The sequence below is a fragment of the Rhinatrema bivittatum genome, chromosome 4 (genome assembly GCF_901001135.1).
Source record: "Rhinatrema bivittatum chromosome 4, aRhiBiv1.1, whole genome shotgun sequence".
Classification (NCBI taxonomy): Eukaryota; Metazoa; Chordata; class Amphibia; order Gymnophiona; family Rhinatrematidae; genus Rhinatrema; species Rhinatrema bivittatum.
This window is the reverse complement of record NC_042618.1, coordinates 196,565,529-196,588,473: the sequence shown is the minus strand read 5'-3', so window position 1 is coordinate 196,588,473 and position 22,945 is coordinate 196,565,529. Positions and strand designations below refer to the sequence as shown.

At 47.1% G+C, this 22,945-nt stretch overlaps 1 protein-coding gene across 1 annotated transcript in view; it reads left to right on the top strand.

Moving 5' to 3' along the window:
* BAP1 (BRCA1 associated protein 1) overlaps window positions 1-21,972 on the top strand; it is an 83,641-nt gene extending 61,669 nt beyond the window's left edge. The window contains exons 16-17 of the mRNA XM_029599499.1: window positions 14,606-14,678; window positions 17,962-21,972. Coding sequence (XP_029455359.1) covers window positions 14,606-14,678; window positions 17,962-18,095 — 207 coding nt within the window. The 3' untranslated portion in view covers window positions 18,096-21,972. The remainder of the gene's footprint in view (window positions 1-14,605; window positions 14,679-17,961) is intronic.
* Window positions 21,973-22,945: the final 973 nt, after the last annotated feature.

Genomic DNA, 22,945 nt, shown 5'->3' with positions numbered 1-22,945 from the left:
TGGCTGGATGTGCTGCTCGGTGTATTGCCGGCACAGCCAGCTCCGATGCCCCAAGCCCCTTCGTGGCCGAAGGGAGCATCGCTGCTGCCGCCACCAGTTCCTATTCCGGTGAGTGATTCCTCGATAAGAAAGGACTGTCAGGATCAGCAGCGCCCCATTTGCGCGCGGCATCCCACCACCCTTCAACTCTCCCGGAACCCTCAGGACAGATACCGTCGGTACCATTGGTGCCTCTGGTGCTTCCGAAGCCAATGGATCCCTTGATGCTCATGCGGCCCCCGAGCCCTTCCGGTGCCCTCTGTTCCCTTTTCAGTTCCGAGGGGGCCTACACGGCCCCCTAGCTAAATGCTTTAAGGCGCAGTTGGGTGTTCGACACCCCCCCCCCCCCCCCGCGTCTCTAGACATGCAAAGTGAAGTGGAGGGCCCTTATGATCCCTGGGAAGGGGAGGCATACGTTTCCTCCATGGAGGAATCGTAGGTTCCCTGTACGTACCTGGATCAGCCCAGACTCCTGGGTTTTACCTCCCCTCCAGCAGGCGGAGACAGACCAATTTCTGTGGACTGTGTCGTATACCCCTGAGGTGCCCCCTAGAGTCTGTCAGTATTCTTCTGTCTCCAGCAGGTGGAAGAAGTGCTTCCCTGGAGTCTGGTATCTGGTTAGGATTTAACGGTCCTTTGTAGTTTTTTTCGGGTATTCCGTGTGTATGGCTGACTAGCGAGGGGTCGGATTTTTGATCTTAGGCTAGTTCCCAATTTTAGCCTCCCAGGGGGTTGGCAGGTCCTGGTGGGACCACCCCCACTGGTATTTGAGGTTCAGGAGCAGAAGGTTGAGGACCCTGTAACTGCCCACTGAAGGTGATCCCGGGGGTCTCGGGCTCTCACCTTCGGTTAGCCCCCTGTAAGATTTAAAAAAAAAAATCGGGTTCCTGCGTCTTTAAATTCACCTGCTCTGCCGGCCTAGCTTGCTCGCCGCAGGTGTTGATTTCAGACCGCGAACAGCTCCGATCGCGTCGGCCTTTGATTTTCTCCTGCTTCTCTCCTGCTTCTCTCTCTGGCCAGGCTAAATTTAGGTCCCTGCTTATGCTGCGTGGTGCGGCTTGTGCCGCATGCGCGCGCGGCTCTCCCGGACCGGCGTTTGTATGGAGTGGAGCGACCCCCGAAGAGCCCTCTCAGGGGGAGAGGGCTCTTCGGGGGTCGCTGCACCTGCGAAATCGATGGGGGGGCTTCCCGATCGTGGCGGGGGGTTGGCGTCCCGAGTTTGTTGCGTCGGGCCCCAGACCCGTTTCAGCTCAGCGCGGGAACGGAGGCCATTTTAAGGACCTTGCGGCAGCAGGATACAGCAGCTGAGGGGGATGGGCTTCTGCCTCCCCCGTTGTCACCGCGGCCTAGTGCTCCTGGGGGGGCCGGTTTGGCTGGCGCTGGGCAGATGGACGACGAGGAGGAGGATTCTGACGGGTCTTCTTGGTCATTCACCTCCAATTTTGTGCTTTTGATGCCTTTTAAGGCATGCAGGGCTGGTAAGACACAGGGGCACAAGGTAGCTTGCAGGGCTCCTGCGGCAGCAGGGCCAAGAGGAGGTTCCTCTGAGGCCCGGAAGCAGATTCAGCCACCGAAATCGGATGATGCATCTAAGGAGAAACGCCCTCTTTGGTCCATGGTATGTCCGAGGGACAGCAGATCCTCAGACTCTTCGGATAAGGCGGATTCTCCGCGGCCAGTGCCTGATACCCAGGCTCCTCCATTCAAGCACATGGGCTCCCCTCCGGTGGAGGGGGATGACCCCAAGGTGGTGCGCTTGTTTAGAAGGGACGAGCTGGGTCCCCTTATTCCGGTCATCCTAGATGAACTGGGGATTGAGGCCCCTCGAGGATTCCAGACTGGGGACTACTATAGATCCGGTGGTCCTGGGCCTTCAAGGCCCAGCACTGTCATTCCCATTTCACTTTTCGATGTCTGACCTTTTATTCAAGGAGTGGGACACTCCTGATCTGGGCTTAAAGGTGAGCAGAACCATGGATAAGTTGTATCCGCTCCCAGAGGACACGCTGGATCTTCTCAGGGTGCCTAAGGTGGATGCTGCGGTCTCAGCGGTGACAAAGAAGTCGACTACTCCAGTAACAGGGGCCGCAACCTTGAAAGATTTGCAGGAACGTAAGTTGGAGGTACATCTGAAGAAGATCTTTGAGGTTTCGGCTCTTGGTGTCCGGGCGGCCATCTGCAGCAGCTTCGCGCAGCGGGCCAGTCTCCGCTGGATCCAGGATTTCCAAGCATCTGTGGAACTTACAGAGGCCCAGTCACTACAGGTAGGGAGACTGGAGTCTGCGGTGGCTTACACTGCGGATGCCTTTTATGATCTTTTGCGGACATCAGGAAGAGCGATGGTGTCAGCAGTTTCTGCACATCGTCTCCTATGGTTGCGGAATTGGTCGGCGGATGTATCCTCCAAGTCGCATTTGGGTTCGCTACCCTTCAAAGGCAGATTGCTGTTCGGGCAGCAATTGGATGATATGATAAAGTAGCTCGGAGAGAACAAGGTCCATAAGCTGCCGGAGGACAGGCCTAGGACCAGGGGATCTTTCCCTCAGAGAGCAAGATTTCGGGGAAATCGACGTTTTCGCTCCTCCCACTCCACGGGCTCATCGTTCCATCAGGGACAAAGCCGTCAAAACACGTGGCCCCAGTCCTTTCGAGGCCAAAGGTTCTCCAGAGATGGAGCCCCTCAACCTCATGGGGGTCCCAAGCCTTCACAATGAAGGGCGGCTGGTTCACTCCTCAGTTCCAAAGATTGGGGGCAGGCTGTCCTTATTCCTGGAGGAGTGGACCACGGTAACGTCGGATCAATAGGTCCTAAGCATAATCGAACACGACTACGCTTTAGATTTTGCACGGCCGATCCGCAACCACTTCATGGTTTCCCCATGCGCGTGCCATCAAAAGAGACAAGCGGTACACGAGACCCTGTTGTGCTTACAAGACCTTGGCGCGATAGTTCCAGTTCCAGCCGGAGAACTCAGGCGCGGGCGTTACTCAATCTATTTCATTGTGCCGAAAAAGGAAGAAACATTTCGCCCCATCCTCGATCTGAAACAGGTCAATCAAAGCTGAAGGTGCCTCGTTTTCAGATGGAAACTCTGTGCTCCGTGATAACATCCATCCACAAGGGAGAGTTTCTGGCGCATTGGACCTGATGGAGGCTTATCTGCACATTCCCATCCGTCTGGATCATCAGAAGTACCTACGGTTCGCGATCCTCGGCCAGCATTTCCAGTTTTGTGCACTCCCGTTCGGCCTTGCGATAGCGCCAAGGGTCTTCACCAAGGTGATGGTGGTGGTAGCAGCAGCGCGAGGGAGTATTGGTTCATCCCTGCCTGGACGATTGGCTGATTCGTGCGAAGTTGGAGGAATTGTGCAGGACCGTGGTCCAGCGGGTCCTCCGGAGGTTGACTTCCTTAGGTTGGGTGGTAAACCCCGACAAGAGCCATCTGATTCTTTCTCAATCCTTGGAGTTTCTGGGAGCCAGATTCGATATGGCCTCGGGCAAGGTGTTTCTTACAGAAGAGAGACTTTCCAAGTTGATTTCCCAGGTGGATTTATTCAGTTCCATGCTTCAGCCCACGGCCTGGGATCACTTGCAGGTCCTGGGGTCGATGGCTTCCACTCTCGAGCTCGTTCCGTGGGCCTTTGCTCATATGCATCCTCTGCAGTCTGCATTGCTCTCCCGCTGGAGTCCACTTTCCCAGCAGTTCCAGCTTCAATTACCGCTGACGGAAGTGGCGCGTGCCAGTCTACATTGGTGGCTGTGTCCAGACAACTTGCGTTGGGGAGAGGACTTGGAGATTCCCACGTGGATCGTGGTCACAACAGATGCCAGCCTCTTCGGATGGGGGGCGGTGTGTCGGGGAGCATCGGTGCAGGGCCAATGGACGAAGGATGGAATTCTCCTGGTCCATCAATCGATTGGATACCAGGGCGGTTCGGCTGGCGTTACAGGCCCTTCTTCCCTTGGTGGAAGGGCGGTCGGTGAGGATACTATCTGACAATGCTACAGCAGTGGCTTACATCAGTCGTCAAGGAGGAACAAGGAGCCGTCCGGTGGCGACGGAGGCACGGCTGCTGATCACCTGGGCGGAACGGCACCTTTACAAGATTGCGGCCTCCCACATCGCCGGGATTGACAACGTGCAGGCAGACTTTCTAAGTCGAAACCAGTTGGATCCAGGGGAGTGAGAACTCTCAGACGAGGCCTTTCGTCTTCTGTACCAGCGTTGGTCCAGGCCATCCTTGGACCTCATGGCAAAGTTTCGCAATGCCAAGGCTCCTCGTTTCTTCAGTCGGCGACGAGAACCGGGAGCGGAGGGAGTAGATGCTCTGGTTCTGCCATGGCCAAGGGACGTTCTGTTGTACGTCTTTCCTCCGTGGCCATTGGTCGGAAAAGTGTTGCGCCGCATAGAAGTTCACCTGGGTACAGTGATTCTAGTGGCTCCGGAATGGCCACGACGTCCGTGGTTTGCGGATCTTCTGACTCTAGCCGTCAACGGCCCGCTGAGATTTCCTCAGTCTCCGACTCTACTGCACCACAGGGGCCAGTCTATTTCGGCGAGGTCGATCGCTTCTGTCTAGCGGCATGGCTTTTGAAAGGCAGAGGTTAAGTTCGAGGGGTTATTCACCTGCGGTTATCGCCACACTCTTGCACTCCCGTAAAACCTTTACCTCCAGAGCCTATGTTAGGGTCTGGGGGGTCTTTGAGTCCTGGTGTGTGGAACGTAGCATTCGTTCTGCCAAGGCCTCAATCCCGGAGGTTCTGGATTTCCTTCAGGCGGGCTTGTCCAGGGGTCTGGCCTTTAATTCCTTGAGAGTTCAAGTAGCGGCGTTAGGTTGTTTTTGAGGTAAGGTGCATGGGGTGGTGCTTGCTTCACATCCTGATGTGGCTAGGTTCCTGAAAGGGGTTAAGCACTTGCGCCCTCCAGTTAGGAATCCTTGTCCTTCCTGGAAACTTAATTTGGTCCTCCGCGCCCTTTTCTCGGTCCCCTTTGAGCTCTTGAAGCGGGCGACCCTGAAGGATCTCACTCTGAAAATGGTGGTTTTGGTCACTATTGTTTCGGTGAGGCGCATTTCAGAGCTCCAGGCGTTATCTTGCAGAGAGCCTTTCTTAAGGATTTCGGACGCGGGTGTTTCATTGCGCACTGTTCCATTCTTTCACCCAAAGGTGGTCTCTGCTTTTCATTTAAATCAGTCTGTGGAGCTTCCTTCCTTTGCGGGTGTGGATTCCTCTTCGACAGAGGCCAGAGATTTGCGTAAGCTGGATGTGAAATGGGTATTGTTGCGTTACTTGGAGGTCACGGATAGTTTTCGTTTGAAGGATCATCTTTTCGTCTTATGGGGTCTGCCCAGAAGGGGTCAGAAAGCTTCCAAGGCAACTATCGCCCAGTGGCTGAAGGAGGCTATCGTGTCAGCATACCTTGTACAGGGCAGGTCGATTCCGGTCAGGCTTAAGGCTCATTCTACGTGCTCGCAATCGACTTAGTGGGCAGAATGTCAACAGGTGGTGCCACAAGAGATTTGTAGGGCGGCTACCTGGAAGTCCACTCATACTTTCGCGAGACACTATAGACTTGATGTCCGGGTACCTGGGCTGATCCGAGTATGTACAGGGAAAGGAAAATTGGTTCTTACCTGCTAATTTTCATTCCTGTAGTACCACGGATCAGCCAGAGTCCCACCCAGGGAGAGTCCGCTCGGCCGGTAATTCATTATTTCTGGTTCTAAGTTTCATATGCCCCCCTGTTTAGGGTCAGAATTATAGGACATTGTTTTTCAGTTTCAGTTACGAGTTCTTCATTTCCTCTGCTCTTCGGGGGGAGGTTGTTCAGTGACAGTTGTGAATCTTTATTATTGTTCTGCTTGGGTACAGTGGAATACTGACAGACTCTAGGGGGCACCTCAGGAGTGTACAACAAGAGTCCACAGAAATTGGTCTGTCTCCGCCTGCTGGAGGAGAGGTAAAACCCAGGAGTCTGGGCTGATCCAGGTACAACAGGAACGAAAATTAGCAGGTAAGAACCAATTTTCCTATTTGCCCTTGGAGCCCTCTACAAGGAGGAGTGGCGGAAATCTCCTCCGGAGGATCTCTCCTTCACGGTGTTCATTAAGGCCATGGTGGAGTCGATGCCTTTCCAGCTCTTAACAGAGCAGGACTGTTGGCACAAGATGTTGGAGATCCTGCAGTTCCTGAATGCCCCACAGGAGGTGGTGGCTGTCCCAGTCTATGACATCTTTAAGGAGCTGGTAACCCAACTCTGGGAAGCACCCCTATCTCAGAGAAACAATGTTGGACATGCCCATTGACAGAATCTCTAGGCAAATACAGATCTCTCCTAACAAAATTCCCAGGCCTGGAGAGAGCAGGAATTAGGCCCATGCCAGCTAAGAAAAGTAAGCCCTATGTAAGGTTCTGATGTGATACTTAATAAGAGAAATTGTTTTCTAAATTTCCCAAATAATTTTTATTTATTTAAGAAGTCTTTACAAGCTTTTTTGTAAGCAAATTCTTCAATTACAATTGAAAAGTCAAGTAACTTTGCTATATCACTATTCATTTTCAATATAGCCAATCCATTTTGTCGTTCTTGTCCCATTGTTGATCACAAATAGGATTTAATTAATTTTAGGACACTAAAGCTTCTTTCATTTAATGCCACCGTTGCTGGAAGTGTCAAGAAAATTCTCAGTGAAATAAGGACATTCGGAAAAATATTAGATAACTTCAAACTCAATATTTGACCGTAAATTTTTTTCGATGACATATCATCAATTTTAAAATTTACGTCAAACACTCTCTTAAGCAAAGCTATTTCATCGAGTTCAACTGAAACTTATTTCGCATATTGGCTCACAAATCTGTTAACTTTTTGAAATAATTTGTCTTCACTCAAGTTCTTAAAGTTCCATAAGAAATCAAAATGGTTGCATATTTCTTTAACTGCAGAAAATCGACGCTTAAGCCCATTAAGTACAAAGACTATTATGTGATGTAAGACATTCACCATGAAGAAATTTTCTGCATGTTGTTGAGTTGAGTGTTTGGAAACACGACTCAAATTAAAGTTAGTCAATATACCTATTTTACTTGACACCGTTCAGGCTTCTTGAAGTATTTCATCCCATTTGTCTCTAAGCTTCAGAAGATCTTCTTGTAATTGATTGATATTGTCTCTTTCTGCGTCCAATGTTGCATCCCGACATTCCAATAGTAGATTTACCTCATGTATCATTGTTAGCACTTTAATCCAAATTGAAGCCACTAAAACACATTCAAAACTGTCCGGATACTTTTCAATACCACCAAGGTCAGCCTTACATTCTGCTGTTGAGGTGAGCAAGCTTACAAACTTTTTTACAGCATTTCTAATAATGTTGAGCAATAGGTCGAACACAATCTATCTTGGCTGACCATCTCATTTTGGACATTTGATGGAGGGATACAGGAACATATGTTTTTCAGTATTTCCCATCTTTGTGAACTAGAGTTGAAGATATTATACATGTTTTGAATCGTCCAAAAAATGTAATCGCTTCTTTACATGCCTCGGCACTATCCGCTCCAACTAAATTTAACGTATGGTTTGCACAGCTTGAAAACAAGCAATTCTTATTTCTTTATTTCAATTTAGCTTGAACACCATTGTACGTGCCAGCCATATTGGCACCATTGTCATACGATTGACCTACATAGTCATCAAAGTTAAGGTCAAAACTATCGAGGACTTCAAAATTTTTTTCAGCAATTTCTTCACCAGTCTTTTTAGGGAAATCACAAAACATAATAAAGCGTTCTTCAATAAAAAAGCTTGTATCTGTGACTTTAACATATCTCAAGATAAATGACAGCTGCTCTTGATGAGCATAGTCCACAGAAATAGCAAAATATTTTGCTGCTTTAACTTCTTCTATCATTTTTTTTCTGAACAAAAGAGCCACAGATTTCAATAAATTCGTTTTGAATATGACGAGAGAGATAATGCACCTGAAGACGGGAGTTATTTTCTTGTGAATTACGACCTTGTGCAACATGATCACTCAGTACCTGGTCGTACTTGCTTAAAAGCTCAACTAGGCCCAAAAGTTTACCATTCGTACTCTCTCCTATTTGTTTGGAAGATCCACACAATGTAAGTCCTCTTTCAGCCAAAAAAAATCTAAAATTCGACGAAGGATCGTCTTCCATTTTTCACTTTCTGCCTTAAGCTGATTAACAACAAAATTATCATTCGTAGAATTACATGTAACTGCTTTCATTGCTTCCTTCCAAGTGATATAATTTCCTTTATGTATAATGGAATTTTCATGATTTGGTACAATGTATTTCAGTCTTCGCCATCTTTTTGCAGTATCCCAACCTGGATGTTCAGCTAATGTGCTTACATATGAAGAATCTTATTTTTTGTTGAACAAAAAACAAAAGTAAATATTTTCTTTACTCCAACACAGCCAATCTTTTATATTTTTCCCCATTCTTAAGGGTCACTGTAAAAAGTCTAACTGGAAAAGAATGATTATTCTTATCATTAGGAACATTGGTTGGTATTTCAAAAACTTGAACTTTCAGAAAACTTTCAGCGTGAAACTTGTTCCTCTTATCAATCAATCCAATGTCACATTGTGATAATAAGTAACTTTCAGACTCCGTTTCATTATTTTTTTCCCCTGTAATAGGCTGTTCCAATTGGATTGTATGATTTATTTCTTTATCAAATGCTTGTGAGGAACAGTCATTGTCTGGTGCGGAAGGTAATACAACCTCTTGATTGTGTCTACTAATCTGATCGTTCCCAGCCTCGTGTGTTTTGGTTTTTGATCAGAAATCATGTAATCAATTTCGACCTTTTGACTGCCTCTTCGTGTAATTTGGCTCGTTTTCTTTTTGCCGTGCCACTTTCAAATTTTTTCATTGACACCCAAAACTAAACGGAAAAAGAATTTGTACAAAATTATGTAAGATAGAATATTTTAACTTCTAAATTAAAAATTATTATTACCTGATTCTTTTAATAATAAAAGACAATTGTCTTTATTTTATTATTGTTAAAAATAAGATCGCTTCTAAATAACATTGATAACTTTGTCAACAATTGTAATAAATGTCTAAAACAGTTACATGCAGGGTTGTTACAACATAGAGGTGTTCATCAACAAATTGCTCAGACAATTTAAATATGACTGTTTTATTTTATAGAAGTTCTATAAAATAAAACTGTTATATTTAAATTTAAAGATCAAAATGACTAAATTCTTCTCTTGCATAAAAAAGTTAGTACAATAAGTTGAATAATTTTTTTATTTATACATGTTAGAAATAGATATATTTAGCTTTTTTTTTTTTTTTTAATTTTTCCCAACAAAATAGGCCCCTTGAACATTGTAGACCCTAGCCAAATGGCCATGTTGGCACCCCCTCTCTCCTGGAGTGAAAATACCATGTAAAAATCAATACAACTAAAAAGGAATACTATGCTAAATAGATCCACAATGTGATATTTAATTCCAAATTACTCTTCAAAACAGTCCAAAATTTAATTAAAGACCCATCTTCCTCAATCTCGAGAAACTACTATTTTTCAAAGAATTCCTGCAACAAATATGCCACTTCTTTGTTAGATAAAATCAATATATTAAAAACTCAATTCATCGCTGCTCACCAACAAAAGAAACTGAAGAAAAACATGAAAAACAGGAGCAAGTAAAATGAGACACATTCGACACAGCAACTAAACTTGAAATTAACCAAATCATTACAAAAATTAAGCCTGCTCTACACCCGCTAGACCCAATCCCATCAAGTTCCCTGAAAAAGGTACACAATGTAATTACCTCGATAATCACTACCATAATCAACCACTCACTATCAGAAGGATTGGTCCCTGCAAAGGCAAAACAAGCAGTGATCAAACCAATCCTAAAAAATAAAACTGGCAGTACTGGCAATTGTACAACTATCGACCCATATCCAACCTGCCATTTATCACAAAGATCCTAGAAAAAGCAGTGTTAGCTCAACTAGAAAACCACCTCAAAGGCAATCATATTCTGTTATGTTGACTTAGAACATGTTTGCTTTCGTAGAGACCTAGATTATAAATATTGACCTAGATTATGAATATTGTTTTTTGTAAACTGTTGTGATCTTCTTTTGGAACACATCTGTTATTTTTAATGTGTTTCAAATTTAAATTATTTCCTTGTACATACCCAGATCTGTCCAGACTCCTGGGTTTTGCTTCCCGGCCAGCAGATGGAGACAGAGAGAGTTTCACTGACACTGTACGTAACCCAGTGTGCCACCTGCAGTCCCCCAGTATTTCTCCTGTCTTTAGCAAATGGTAGATGGAGGGGAGGAGACCAGGTGGCTTCGTGGCACTGAGGGTCTGTTCTCTTGCTTGGTGCTGGTGGTGCTGTAGGTGCAGGGAGGAACAGCGCTGAGGCTTTTTACCCATCAGCATGGAAACGGCAGCCATTTTCAATTCTCTAGCAGCGTCGGCGGGAGAGGCAGGGGAATCCCCTCTTCAACTGTCGCTGGTGGTTCCCTATCCTGCAGAGATGCACTTGCACTGAGGAGGAGTCTCTGGTGCTGGTAGAGGTTTCCTGACTGTTTTAATTTGCTTATGCACAAAGTGTGTTTAGCAAGATGCTGGCTCTTGGCCCCAGTCTCCATGGATTCTCGGCCAGTCAAGAGGCCTGAGCTGTTGAGAATCTCTTCAGGCTGATGATTTTGTTGCCGGATGTTAAACGGATCCGGGCCTAAACGCGCTGAAGGTGCAGGCAGGCTTTACTTAACCTTGTAGTAGGTCACTACAGCGGTTCTTTTTTTGCGTGCGTAGGCGTGTGCACGCTTTCTCACTGCATGGCAGTTGCATGTCCTGGGACTTATGCGCGTAAGGCCACAGCCTAGATTTGAGTGTGTACGTCTGTGACCTAGACTTGAGCGCCTATTTGCACAGGTACTTGAGCGTGTATTTGCGCAGGTACCTGTGCATGTAAGGCCGCGACCTAGACTAGAGCATGTATTTGCGCTGATGCTTGTGCGCATGAGACTGCAACCTAAACTTGAGCGCTTATTTGCGCAGCTACTCGTGCGTGTACGACCATGACCTATATAAGCGCTTATTTGCACATGCACTTGTGTACATATGACTGCAACCTAATCTTGAGCACATATTTGTGCGCGTCCTGGAGAGGGGGGTGTGACACCCTGGTGGCATTGGTGTGTGAACAGGAGGCCATCTAGAGCCCACTTGGAGTGACTGGTGGCACTGGAGTGAACAACGTTCAGGCGGATTTTATCAGTTGGAGAACGTTAGACCCCGAGGAATGGGAGCTGTCGGAGTCAGCGATGTGTCTCCTTCACGGAAGATGGGGATATCCCAACCAAAGAGAGAATACCAAGGCATTGTGGTTTTACAGAGCTGAACAGAACACGGTACGAAGGAATCGGAGCTCTGCTGCCGTGGACTCAATGGATTCTTCTTTGTCTTCCCTCCCGCAGCCTCTGGTGAGCAAGGGATTACGACGGATAGAGAAACATCCAGGCAACGAGATCCTGGTAGCTTCAGAGTGGCCACATCGACCATGCTTCCCAGATCTGATCAACACGGCCATAGCCGTGCCTCTGAGGTTTGAACATTTTGGACTCTTTTCCACACGAGCCCAATATTTTTGGGTCAGGTGGCTCACTTCTGTCTCACGGCTTCACTTCTGAGAGGAGACAACTGAGATAGAGGGGATAATCTGAAGCGGTTATTTCTACCTTCTACATCCTTGACATATGGGTGAATTTGAAAGATCTTCGAGTCCTGGTCTGCTGTTGACAGAGTGCAGCGTCAGTCTGTTCAGGCTACGGTGTCATATATTTTGGCTTTTCTACAGAAAGATTCTGATCAAGGGACTGGCCTTTAACTCTGAGTGTCCAGGTAGCTACATTGGGTTGTCTCTGGGGTAAGGTGCAAGGGTATCCTCTGTCTGCACATCTGGATGTTCTATGATTCCTTCAGGTAGCTAAGAACCCTCAGCCTTAGGTGCGGAACAGGAATCTGAATCTAGAGAATTGTGAGGCTTGGTATGAACCACTAAAAGAGCTACGGTTAAGGACTTGAGTCTTAAAGTGGGTTTCTTGGTGGCTATTTGTTCAGCCAGGAGAAGTTCGGAGCTCTAGGCGCTGTCGGTCTAGATCTCTTTCTACAGATGTTTGATTCAGGGGTATCTTTATGCATGGTGCCTTCTTTTCTGCCTGAGTTAGTCTCAGCGTTCCATCTTAGACAGTAGAGCTTCCAGCTTTTATGGATTTGGATTCCTGTATGCCTCATTCGGGGAAGCTTAGGCTTTTAGATTGGAGGCATGCATTATTGAGGTATCTAAAGGTCACTTATGATTTCCATGGATCACATCACATCTTTGTACTGTGGAGTGGTCCAAAGAAGGTAAATAAGTCGAGGAAGGTTACAATTGTGCAGTGGCTGAAGGAAGCAATCGAGTCGACTTACATTTCTAAAGGGCGCCCGCTGCCGGGAGGTTTAGGGGGCGCCCTTGACACGTTCTCGGGCGACTTCCTGGGCTGAGTCACAGCAGGTGTCTCCGCATGAAATATGCTGGGCAGTTACTAGGAAGTCATTGCCCACATTTGCTAGGCATTATTGCTTGGATGTCAGGACTCTGGCTTCCATGTGCTTTAGTGAAAGTGTTCTATGAGCAGAACTCTCCATGTCCCACCCAAGTTAAGGGGAGCTTAGGTACATCCCAGGAGTCTGGACTGATCTGAGTATGTATAGGGAAAGGAAAATTCGTTCTTACCTGCTAATTTTCGTTCCTGTAGTACCACAGATCAGTCCATAGACCCGTCCATTTACTGGGGTGGAGAGTCCACTGCTCGTACTGTTGCATTGTATATAGTGAGGAGTTGTTGGAGGTTTTCAATGCTGATCATTTATGTTAAATTTGGGAAACGAGTTTTCCATTGTCTTTTTGGGCAACTTCACCTTCTTCCAGCTCATTGGAGGAGAGTGAGTTTGCTTAGAAGCTTGCTTAGAAATTTTTGGTTGTTGCTGTCATCTTGGTTTGGGTATAGATTAGTACTGAGGAACTGCTGGTGGCACGCTGGATTATGTATACTGTTAGTGAATCTTTCTCTGTCTCCATCTGCTGGCAGGGAGGCAAAACGCAGGAGTCTGGACTGATCTGTGGTGGAACAGGAATGAAAATTAGCAGGTAAGAACCAATTTTCCTTTATGCATTGCAGAATAGCACAACCATTAAGCAAACCATAGCAATAAAGGATATAATAAAATGTTCCTGTTCAAAAATGTACATACTCTTGAATGTTTGGACTGATAATATACACTCAGTTGACACACACAGATTGAGATGGCAATGAAGGGTAGGTATCCACATCTGGGCCTTGTTTGGTTGTTGCTGAATACTACCACCGTGGCCAAGGAAAAAGAAAAATTCAGGTGTCGCCCTCCTATGAGCCCCACAAAATGGTTCTGCACCAATGGTGGGGCCTCTCTCCTGGTCACTTCCCCGGCTCTTCTTGTTTGCTCTTTTTTTTTTTTTTTTTCACTTTAATGCTCAGATGAGCTAAGCAAGCACTCCTTTCTTTCTTTCTTTTTTTTTAATAAAGTGAAATGCCTCAGAGACCCAAGGCAGGGTCTGGACTTGTCTGGTTGAAGCGGAACAACAGTTCTTAGCTGGGTGCCCTAAATCTGGCCATTAGGTGTCGCTGTTGCATGATGACTGGGACTTACCAGCATCTTGAATCATTCCTAGCCCTAGCTAACTGGGGGCATGGAAGACCTGAGCCAGGAATCAAAGCCAGGTCCCTCTGCATGATAATGAGTGGCACTGCCACCGAGCCACCAGGCAAGCCCCATCTTTTATTTTATTTTATTTTATTTATTTAGACTTTTTTTATATACCGAAGTATAGCAGTAAGCCTTCACTCCGGTTTACATTTCAACAACTTAATACATATAACACATTCGTATAACATATATTCAACCAAATACAAACAACTAGTTACATTTAGGCAAGAAACAATAGTGTGTGAACATGTATGAATTTTCACTAATATTTTGATAGTGGGAACCCTGGCTTGTAATGTTACTACAAGCATGAAGTTTCTGCAATGACATCACTAAGAGTGGGGGAAGGGGAGGAGGAGAGGATTGGGCCAGTATATTAATTAGCAAAAGCTCACGTGCATTCTGGGGGGTTGTGAATTCCTGGTGTAGATCCTTGCACACAGTGAGCTACACAAGAAAGGATAGCAAACTGCACAGCCATGCCAGACAAAATGAGGGCTATTTTAAATCAAAGAAGTATGTTTTCAGACATGCCCAGAAACCAGGCAAAAAGTCCGTTGTCTGAATTGCCTGGATGTGAGAGAAGATGTGCAGTTGAGCTACGGAGAAAACACAAGATTGTTCAAACTTAGAATGTGAAATGTAGAAAATAACACCAGGAGCTGCAACCTGTAATCCACTGGAGGTCTATGCTGTACTCAGAGGTGCAGATCTGTTACTTCTAGTGATCTCATGTTACTCTCTCTGTTCTGCAGATCGATGACCAGAGAAGGACCCACAACTACGATGAGTTTATCTGCGCCTTCATCTCCATGCTGGCCCAGGAGGGTGAGGCTGAATGCAATTTAGGGCACTGGGGCTTGTGAACTGAGGGCAGAGGCTTACCAGTTGTATCTTATATCTGGTTATCATTATTCTGAGATGCTATGTTTTGCATGTTCCCTGTACGTACCCGGATCATTCCAGACTCCTGGGTTTATGAATCCCTGCCAGCAGATAGAGACAAAGTTTCACTGACACTGCTTCATACCCCTAGTGCCACCTGCAGTTCTACAGTCTGGAGAGTTTTCTAGTTTTATGAGCCTTCCTCCCGGGGCTTTTTGGGTCCTGGTGGATCCTTCCCTATCTGGTTGAGGTGGACGAGCTGGGGGTCGGTGATCCTTTTGTACGCTCGGTCCGTGATCCGTGGGGTGTAAATTTGGTGGTCCATATCCCTCCCCTTCACAAGGCTGCTCAGGGCAACTGGTTTTTATCAGTGTGCCTCTTCTTTTTACATCTGGCTGATCCTCCTTCAGTGCTGGACAGCTCTCTTTTCCATGCTTAGCCAGTTGTTTGGTGTTTAGATTCGGGGGTTTTGTTAGCGCAGGACTAGGAATCCGGATGCGGTCCGCTCAGTTCTGGGGGAATAGTCCGGAAGAAGACCTGGGTTCTGAGGCCCCGATTCTTCAGGAGGGGGGAGGGCTTAGGGCCTTTGATGCCTCAGGCTGTAGAGGAGCTTGGGCTGAAGGTTCCCCAGGAAGGCTCGGACGTAGAAGGAGCGGACCCGGTTCTGGATGGGCTTTAGAGGTCCTAGGAGGGCTTTCCTCTACCATAAGTCTGTGAAGAAACTAGTGGACTGGGAGTGGGGTTCCGACTGACAGCCTTTCCTCCTCTGACTTTGCGCGAATGAGCCAGTTGTCCAGGTAATGATGGACTAGAATCCCCTCTGAGAACCGCCGCCACCACGTCCGTGGTGCTGTCGCCAGCCCAAAAGGGAGAACTCTGGACTGGAAGTGCTGCCCTAATACCATGAACCTCAGAAGCTTCTGATGTTCCCTTCATATGGAGGATAAGCAGGTAGGCTTCTGTCAGGTCTGATGACACCAGAAACTCCCCCCTGCGTCCCGCCGCTATCACTGTCCGCAGTGTTTCAATACGAAAGTGTGGAACCTGCAACAACAGGTTGACCTTCTGAAGGTCCAGAACTGGCCGAAAGGTGCCTTCCTTCTTGGGAACCACAAAATAAATCGAGTACCTCCCTTGTCTCTGCTCCACAAGCGGAACTGGAACAATAGCGTCCAGCCTTTGCAGCCAAATCCTTCTCCTGAGCCTTCTGTACCCAGCATAAACAGACCTTCTGCATAAAACTACCACAGATAGCCGCCCACAGACTCAAGGCGGAGACCTTAAACATCCGTTTTAACTCAATCTCCAGTTTGTGGTCTTGCGCATCTCTCAGTGCGGCCGACCCAGCCACTGGAATAGTCATCTTCTTAGTCACCGCTGAGACCGAAGCATCCACTTTAGGAATTATCAACAGGTCCTTGGTCTCCTCAGTCAGTGGGTATAACTTAGCCATTGCCCTACTGACCTTGAGGCCTGCCTCAGGAGAATCCCACTCCTGATTCACCAACTTCTTCACCTTTTTGGGCACTGGAAAAGCCCTAGGAGGGCCACGCGGACCCGCTAGAACTGGGTCCCTTCATTATCCGACTCTTCTTGGGCGACCTTAATGCCTAACTCCTTCAGGCCCTGCGGAATAAGAGGCTGCAACGCCTTCTTCCTGAACAATCAGACAATCCTTGGGTCATCTCTTTCTGCCACCTGCACTTCATCTGGATCCTGGGCATTTTTGTCCACATCTGGATCCCCCTGTGGATTACCATCCACAGGATCATTGTCCTCTGGATCATTTTCTGGATCCACCCACAGGTCATCAGATTCATCCTCCTCCTGACCTGCAGCATGCCCCAGACCCAGAAGTCTGAGCAAGCCCTCAAACCCCAAACCTTCAGATCCCCCCGCTGGGGCCACCTTCGCTGTCTTAGGGGAGCACCACGGCTGCAGGTCCAGGGTCTGCTTCCTCCCTCCTCCCCTTCATTGCCAAATAGGCTTTGTGCAGGAGCAGAACAAACTCTGCTGAAAAGTCTTCCATCTCAGCAGAATCCTCGGCTTGAATGCTGCCATCTGACTCTCCCCCCCCCCCCCCAATTCCTGATGCTCTGCTCTTTGCACCATCGGAGATAGAGGGTGAGGGGAATCCCTGGGCACCCCGAAAGCCACCTGCTTCCTATTGCGTGCCTCAGCCACAATAGCTGCATCTCCAGTCCCCGCAGGGACTTCTGCAGCAGGCCTTGCCGACCTGGAAGTTTTCCTCCTGCTGTCTGCCTCGGAGGTGGTTCCCACCCCCACCCCCCCATCCAAGGCACAGTTGGAACAGATTGTGTCTGAATTAAGCCGAACGAGCCGCATGCCTTGCAGGATCCCTCACAGAGAGAAGCCAGCGCCATCTTCTCAGTGCATGTGGCCCGACCACAGCGCCGCGCAGTTAATGAGGCCCGCCGAGATGCACAATCGCAGGAGTTCTGCTGCCGGCGCGATCCACCCTCCTCAAACGACTCCGTACCCCTGGGCTGATGAGGGCTTGAAAATCCCACTCCCCACGGTGCTTTCAGCTCCAGCTGAAGCTTCCCACCGCGACGGGCCATGCCTGCATGATTAGCCTTTTTTTTTTTTTTTTTTTTTCCTCCTTCCAAATTAAAGGCACGGCTCCCTTTTAAGAGAAACCCCTTACAGAAAGATATATTTCCCTGATCTGGACGAAGGCCCTGGGGAGGAGGCCACGGAAGGAGAGAGAGGGTGCCAGACCACTGGCTATCAATCCCTCCGGATGTTGCAGGCAGAGACCAGACAGGGATTACTAACCCTCCGCTCACCTGAGGAATGGTCCACGAAGGTGCCTAATACCTCAGGGAGCAGCCCTTCCGATAAGTTCTCTCTCTTTACATTTTATTCTTTTTTTTTTTTTTTTCAATTTCTCTGACTGCAGGTTTGCACCTTTACTGAGAAATACTGAGGGACTGCAGGTGGCACACTCTGTTACGTAGCAGTGCCTGAAAAGTTTTTATTCTCTAATTGCATCTGCTGGTAGGAATGTAAAAACCCACTTGTCTGGACTGATCTAGGGTATGAACAGGAACTATCTGTTCTCTTCAGCAGATCAGGCTGTGAACCAAATTGCCTGAGAGACTGAGTAAGATGGAAGGCAAGGGGGATAATTCTGGAGAATGGGCAGTTTGCGATTCTGATTCTGACTAATCTCTCTCTGCATTTTCCCCGTTTCACCTTTCAGGAATGCTAGCAAGCCTGGTGGAGCAAAACATCTCTGTGCGGAGACGTCAGGGGGTTAGCATTGGCCGCCTCCACAAGCAGAGAAAACCAGACCGTCGGAAACGCTCTCGTCCATATAAAGCTAAGCGCCAGTAAACGCCGGTATCCCAAACAGAGGCAAAGCCCTACATAGAGGAGACGCCACACTGGGTTTCCTGGCCAGCGTCTGTGAGACTCTCCAAAGAAAAGGGTCTTTGAGCCAGAGAAGGAGTCAGCAGTCTGTCTTTGCAATCTCCTACCCAGTGGTATTGGACGCTAAATGGTGGAGGATTCCTGCTACTGTCAGGGATGGCAAAACCTTGTCATTCATGTTTTTCAGACTTCAGGTCAAACATAGTAACAAAGGCAGAGACTGGGGGCAGCTGCAACCCTGACGTTGAGCTGTTTCAAATTTAACAGCACCTTGCTGTATTTAAAACCCTTGAGAAATGTGGAATCCACAAACCGCCCACTCTTTTGGTGAAAAGGCACAACTGCTACATCCGTTAAAGCAGCCGATGACGTGACAAAGAGAGAAATCTAAAGACGGCTAGTGGAAAGTGCAGCCAATTTTAAAGCTTTCCTCAAAGTGGAAATTGCACCCCTCCTGTTGCATAAGCGGAAGACAGCAGGTGATCTGAGCTCTACTCAGTAGCGTAAACCTGAATTTCCAAGCTATGCCGGCACCTGGGTAAGGTGCCATTACATTTGTATGAAATATCATCACCTTTCTGATGTTCAGCTGGCTTTTTACAAGTCTCCCGCAATGAAATGTTCAATTGTCTGTGTATCTGTGCTCCATTTTGCTTGATATCTGTGATTTCCTCCGCTGGGCCAAAATAAAAGGAGCAGGTAGACCAGCTGTTCACATTCCAGTGACGAGAGCTCAGGGCCTGCCTTTTTTTTGCACTGACAGCCATTTGCAGGTTCACCTCATTCTGGAGGAGGAGAGGGCCTGAGATCCTGGTGCGTGGACCCTGCTGCCAACCTGCCTTGGACTTGGTGATAAGTTAGGATAATCCTTGCAGAGTGCCGGTTCACCCATGTCTTCTGTGATCACAGACCTTTCTTTTCTGTTGCCATTTTCGCTGAGTTACCCTGTAGTTTCCTTGGCCCTTCTAGTTCCCATGGATAGATGGGAAGCTGCTAGCTCAATAGGAAGGATGGGGTGCATGCCCCAGGCAGTCCTGACTGACATTCGTTATGTCCATTTCCAGATTCCTGCCTTACCTTTCCCTGCACCCCACCCCCCGCCCCCCCCCATTACCCTCTTGGTATGTTTTTTTGAAGTGGGACTTTTTTTTTTTCCCCCTCTGAGTTGGACTCCTCTTTTATAGTTTGAGAGGGGTTTCTACCCCTTGATGGTCCTGTTGCTGGCAGTCCCAGTTTGTTTGGTTTTTATTTGGGTGGGGTTTCGGCAGTCACCATTTTTTTTTTTGGTATAATTTGGGTGGGGGTCCCCATTTGGGTTTTATCCTCTGCAGTCCACGTTTTGATATTGTTTGGGTGTGACTCCTACCTTCAGCAGTTCCTGTTGATGATATTGGGGTGGGAATCCTACCCTCAGCTCTGACTCCATTTTGACACATGTTTTGGTGAGGTTCCTACAGGTGGCCTATCCAGGCTGGGGCAGTTACCTCAGAAGCAGAGTTCCAGCTGCCTCCTTACTCCTGTTATTGCCGTCTCCCCTTACCTTTCTAAAGTGGAAGAAGCTGCTGGGGCCAGTCCTAGACCTTGTGACAGCAGGAGTCGGTGATTGTGCGGTGTAATCTAGAGTGCGCTCATAGGACCCGCCTATCCCTCACCCACTTGCTTGTTCCAGTCAGAAAACCCTGCGTGAGGGGGGAGGTGAGGCCTGCGAGTAGACACTGATTCATGCTCCCCTCTCCGACCCTGTTTTACTCACTGACTGCTACCACTACTGGGCCCATGACCAAGCCACTGCAGCTTCTTCCACGTCAAGAGGTTTGAGATGAAGTGGGCTTGCCTTCTCACTCCAGGTGAACTGAACAGGCTGCTCAGTTCTGGTTTTGGCCTGTTGCCTGCATTAATTTGTCGTTATGATTTTCTTGAGGAAATCAATGGGAAAATTAGAACTACAAATGTTTGCATGCAGTGGGACAAAACCAAGGCAGGATCAATCTGCTAGGTTGACTTGAGGTGACGTAACAACCTTAAGATAAAGGGGAGCATGAAGGCCTGTGCGGCCTGGATAGAAGGGAGGCAAAAAAAGGTTCAGGCCTGCAGTAGCAGAGACTGAACTGCGAAGACCTGCAAGGGGGAAAGATGAGCAAAAATATCTAATCTACACCACAGCTTCTTACCCTCGGCAGACTCTGTTTTGATGGTATTTGGGTGAGGATCCAGGCCTCCTGTTGGCATTACTTGCAGTGAGGAGAACCCATACTGAGGTACTTTTCTTAGGCTTGTGCATTTGACAGTCTCTATGGATATATTTCACTGGTATTGTCTTGCCATTTCAGTGTTTTCTGTATGTTGGAAATCAAGAGCTTGAAGCCCTTGTCATGAAGGTTTTAGAGCAGACATCATGTCCAAACTCAGGAAGTGGGGGGGGGGGGGGGGGGAGATATAGCTATTTGATGGGACACTTATGATGATTGCAGTGCAGTGTGCTTTTTTCTTAAAGGTTAACTATGCACTTTTTTTTTTTTTTTTTTTTAAAGAATGTAACTGTAAATGAACCCTGTTCGCAGCACAGGAAGCTGTAATTTTGGGAACATCATCTTTTGAACATTCTTCCCTTTCCTTTAAGATCTTCCCTACCTGGATTACTTTTGACCTTTTACCCATTTTCATTGAGATTTATGGTTCAGATCGTAGCGCCCAGTGATCCTCAGCTTACAATTTTTATATTCCCCCCTCACACTTAGAATCCCTTTCCCTTTTAGTTCTTTTAGGGAAACAGGCCAGTTCAGTTAAATCTCAGGGAGGTCAGAGCACATCGTGATGTCATTGAGCATTTTTAAAGCTGCCCTGCTATTGGATGACATTGATTAGTTCCTGTGGTCACCAGTTGACTCCATTTCTTTTCTAATTTCCTATAGGGAAAGACCATCTTTAATGTTTAATGATGTAATTAATGCACAGAAATTCATTTATTGAAAGGTGTTATAATCATGGGCAAATTTCTGAACCAAAGAAGTGTGGTGGTGTTAGTCCATTCGAATGCACAGAAATATAGGTTAACAAACCAAAAAAGTGATATTTTTATTTGACTAACTTAATGCATTTATTGTCCCCTAGTCGAGCAATGTATTATGTTAGTCTAATATAAAGGTATTGCCATGTAGTGTGGGGTTTTTTTTTTGTTTTGTTTAACCTTTATTTCCTTGTGCCAGAGCAGGAAACCATGAACAGTTCAGACATCATCTGGTTTGTGTTTTTTAATATGGTACTTCAGTGGAATCAGTTCTAGCACTAAGCCAGAGGCCAGGCTCCCACTAGTGTAGTGCTGTGATGAACAGAAAGGTCTCATTGTCAAATCACCGCCTGAGATGAGCAATTCCAGTACAAAGTATTAAATACCTTCCTACCATGCTCCCTATGCAGTTTCATCCCTCTACAGGCCCTTGCTCATTGGTTGTGTAATACAGCGGGTAAGTATTTAATACATTTCATTCTTCTTTCCCATTTTCTCTTGTGTTACTCTTTGGTTTATACTATTAAGAATGTACTCACTCAGTGTAATAGCTTTCTAATGGGCTGATAAATTGTTCACTCACTTATGTATATTTTTGAAAAGTGATTAGAGTTCATTTACATAAATATTCTTTAAAACGAATGTCCTGTAGTCCTCCTGTAATTCAGTGAACCAAATAAGAAATACTTTGGCACTCTTCCAAATTTCTGCTGTTTCAGCTGTGCAGTGAAACTTTTGCATATGCAGATGACCCTCAGTATTGCTGGGTGTCCATGTGCTGTAAATAGCAGGAACAGATAACTTGTTGTAATAAATAAATCTGTTTCATAAAAATGTGTGTTTACGTATGTATTGGGAATGATGAATTTGAGACGTTTGCACTGCCAGTGTCTTCACTAACCACTTAGAGCACATCTCTGGCTTTGGAAAGGAAGTTTTCTGTCCATTTCTCATTGCAAGTTGCTGAAAAATAAGAATCTCCCACCTTTCAGTGAACCGGGCCAGGACCGATCCAATTGTGAACTTCTTGCTCTAGAAATGGCATCTGGCAGCACGGGCCCTTCAGCTGGGCAGCTCTGACAGATTGCCCTCCAGTGCCCCTAGGCAGATGGGTTTTGGATATAAGGAGGTGGGAGGAAACCTGTTTTCCGCATTTTGTTTTCTTTTGATGGGGGTAGTTCGGCATTGGTGCTTTGGCATTACTAAGCTGATGGTTCCCGCACCCTTACCAGTACAAAGATTGAGCTGGAGGGGACATTCAATACCAGTACTAAGTCCCAACTCAGTACTGCAAACCTGGCATGGATTCTTCAGGCAAAAGTGAGACTTCCAAGGAGACAATGGACACAAGGTATGATGTTACAAAAAGCACTGAAACACTGAAAAATCAGGAACATGGCAATTGACAGTCTGTGTGCATTTAGAATCCACCACAGGTACTGTAAGATCGCAAGAGATTTACTCATTCTTGCTGTTAAACCCTCCTGGGATCACTTCATTACTTTTTTTGGGGGGCGGCGGGGGGAGGAGGCTCCCTTGGATACAGGGTGGGCTTCCTGACCCCAAGGACTCCTCTTGGTACCTGCTTCTCCGATTGCTTGAATCGCTCCTGCACCGTGCCTTCCTCCTCCTGTACTCCTACAGCACCTTTGGGCAGCTTTCTCTTTCTCTCCTACACTTGGGCCAATACAGTAAAGTCCACGGGAGAGCGGGTGAACAGGCCACTCTCCTGTGCGCGTAATTCACTATTCAAATTTAGGCCCGGCGGTAAAAACAGGCAAAAGGAGGCGCTAGGGACACTAGCGCG